Here is a 3,193-nt window from a genome sequence, read left to right as displayed (position 1 = left end):
CTGCAGGTTCCACCACCTCAGCCTTGTCTATGACCTCAGACGCGAATTTTGGCATATGTGCCCTGTACAATACTCTGTAGTTTTCGTCAACAGCGCACCATTCATTCGATGTTGCCCGCCAAGCTCTGTATTGCACTAGAACCTGTGCAATGCCGTGACCGGTGGCGTCAACATGCCAACGGCAGAGGAATCAGTACCGCTCTACCCATTCACGCCAGCACCAAGCCGGATGAAGCCATAGTCGCGCTTCTATGATGTCCTTTATCCAACAGCTATAGCTTTGTTTTGTCATCTCCAGGCCGGTATTCTGTTTTGCGGGAGCCCGGCAACAACGACAACGACACCGTCACCAGCGTCGTGGAGCAGCCTCGTTGGAGTCGTTAGCCATCCAAGGCACGACGACGACGATAAGATTTGGAATTCATTAGCGCACCTCGAAGCTTTGATCCGTGCGTGCGCCGTCCCCGAAGCAAAGACCAACTGCGAAGCAGCTGTGCAGTCGCGCTTTCAAGCTTTGCTCTGGGCCACCGCGCAGGCCTAGGCGATGAAGATGAAGTGCAGATCTTGATCTCGACAAGGCCGCAATTCGACCAAGTGAGACAACACTAATGCAGTCTGTTGACCACAGCGCTCGGAGCGCGCAGGACCCTGGTTCCCCAATCCCTTGTCCAACCGCTACCTGCTGGGTTCGTCGAATATTCGTCCGAGGGTCCCGCAACGCAAATTGCAAGGCTGGCAACTGTGAAGGTTCAAGCGCAGTTTCTAAGCAAGGAGAGGCACGTATTGTACGGATAGATGATGGACTCGCGGAGCTCATGGGCCGTTGGCGTGACGGCGCAAGGCGCTTGCGGCAAAACGGGACCTTGTTTACAACCAGGCGCAACCCCCATTTTGCAATTTTTCGTTTTAGCCCATAACTCGAGCGTCTTCCCCAGCTTTGGGCCCGACTTGACGTATCCGGGGCCTCGGCTGCTCTCCACCTTGTCGTCCGGGATCCACGGCTGTTGGCTCTGATCGTGATCTGCCGGGTACATGCCGATATTCAACCTGCAGTTCGCCCGATGGCTATGGGCGAGCTTGCATTTGTCATTATGAATTTATGACATCTCCATAGCAAGTCGGCCCGCGCAGCGTAGTGATCAGATGACGGGGCGGTATACTGTATGTATTACTCTAGTAACTACCGAGTATCAAAGTGCCAACGCAACACACAGACCTTTTCGTCGCGCAGACTGCAGACTGCAGCAATCTCCGGTTCAACTCGACAGGGGGGCCGCAGGGGACTGACTGCACAGAGCTCTTCACGAACAATAGCTTGGTACCCAGGCGGATGTTCTGGCCGGCGGGCAGGCACCTTGCTGGCCCCGTTTCGACAGGGTCAAGTCAAGACTTTCTTTGCCGAAGCTCTCTTCTCGATTCCATTATACCTGCCGAGTAGAGCGTCTAGCTTCTCGGAGCCTTCTCAGCCGGGTGTCCTGTACCCGTCGTTGACAAGCCCCAAGTTGTTGTGGAGTCTCGTGTCGTAGACATCGCAAGAAGGTGCAAACCACACGACGTCCAGGTGCATGTTGGGTCGCACTTTTCTGCTGCCAAGCGTGGTTCGGCGTTTGTCGTCGTGTCCACTTGGTGTAGATGATGGCAACAGGACGAACGGTTGACTCTTCATGGCCCCATCAGACCCGGCATGACTCTATGACGACTATATCAGATCCAAGTCACGGCAGCCACGACCATCGTTTACTAGTAGTATATATGAAGACCATGTCTGCAGCTTGATTCACACCCTTGTCCCAGATCTCATCCCCCTTTCCAGTTCTCCAGTACCATTAGTATATTTGTTTTTTTCTTGTTTTTTTGAGTCAGCTGCCACTCCGTACTGAGACTCAGAGCCGTCGTCTGGAAAAAATTCACCCAGTACACATACACACCACACAACCATGTTGAAGCCGGGACTGATCTTGATACTGGCCGCCGTGGCTTCGGCCCGTCAGTGCCAGAATATCACAGTCCCAGTCTCCATCAGCTCGCGCAATGGTGTTTTCGACATGGCCGCCCCTTCCACCGACATCGACGTCACCAACTTGTTCTTGAGAATGGCGTGGCCTGGGAACAACGGCACCGCCAACGTGCTGAAAGGAGTGAGAGCTACCAGTTGACATTTACAAGTCAAGTGCCCAACGCCCGTCGCCATCACTAACCAATGTCCGGTACAGTACCAGACGGTGTCGGGAAACTACACGCTCGCCGCCACGTATTGCGAGCCCGACAACGGCCCCGGCCACGCGCTCCAGATCCTCACGCACGGCGTTGGCTTCGACCGGAGCTACTGGGACTTTCCCTTTGCCAACTACAACTACAGCTACGTGAACCGGGCCCTCGACGCCGGCTACTCAACCCTCACCTGGGACCGCCTGGGCATCGGCCACTCCTCCCACGGCGATCCTGTCAACGAGATTCAAATCTTTCTCGAAATCGCGGCCCTCAAGGCCCTGACGGACACGGCGCGGGACGGACAGCTGAGCGGCATCGCGCACAAGTTCAACAAGACCGTCCACCTGGGACACTCGTTCGGCTCGGCCATGACCTACGCTCTCACGGCCCTGCACCCCGACATCACCGACGCCATCGTCCTCACCGGCTTCAGCCAGGTGCCCCAGTTCATGGCCTACTTTGCGCTCGGCGCAAACTTTGCCCCCGTCGCCGACAACCGCCTCCTCGCCAGGCAATACGCCGCCGGCTACATTGCGCCCAGGGACAGCATCGGCGTCCACATCAACTTCTTTGGCCCGGGCGACTTTGACCCCGAGGTGCTCAAGGTGGCTACCCAGACGGGCCAGCCCGCCGCCGTGGGAGAGCTGCTGACCGTCGGCTCCGTGCCCAAGTCGAGCGAGTTTCCCGGCCCCGTCATGATCATCACCGGTGGTAAGTGTTGATAGACTCTGTCCCCTGTACATTTCAGCAGCTGACACGTTTGGCAGATCGCGACATCCCCTTCTGCGGCGGCAACTGCATGAACACCATGGCCATCAACGGCTCTGCCCCCAACCTGGTCGAGTACTCCAGGGACAGCTTCAAAAAGGCGGCTGCCTTCCAGGCCACGGTGGTGCCCAATGCCGGCCACGGCCTGAATTACAACTACAACGCGCCGGATGTGTATAGGGCGATTACCGACTTTATCAAGGCCAGTGTCTAG

At 56.7% G+C, this 3,193-nt stretch overlaps 1 protein-coding gene across 1 annotated transcript; it reads left to right on the top strand.

The window, feature by feature from the left end:
• Positions 1-1,937: 1,937 nt before the first annotated feature.
• MAA_07155 (catalytic protein) lies at positions 1,938-3,193 on the top strand (the record flags this gene model as incomplete). Its single annotated transcript, XM_007825153.1, has 3 exons — positions 1,938-2,138; positions 2,214-2,922; positions 2,979-3,193. The coding sequence occupies 3 exons, from the start codon at positions 1,938-1,940 to the stop codon at positions 3,191-3,193; spliced, it is 1,125 nt and encodes a 374-aa protein (XP_007823344.1).

The sequence above is a fragment of the Metarhizium robertsii genome (genome assembly GCF_000187425.2).
Source record: "Metarhizium robertsii ARSEF 23 chromosome Unknown MAA_Scf_2, whole genome shotgun sequence".
Classification (NCBI taxonomy): Eukaryota; Fungi; Ascomycota; class Sordariomycetes; order Hypocreales; family Clavicipitaceae; genus Metarhizium; species Metarhizium robertsii.
The sequence above is the reverse complement of the archived record's forward strand: the minus strand, read 5'-3'. Positions and strand labels throughout refer to the sequence as shown.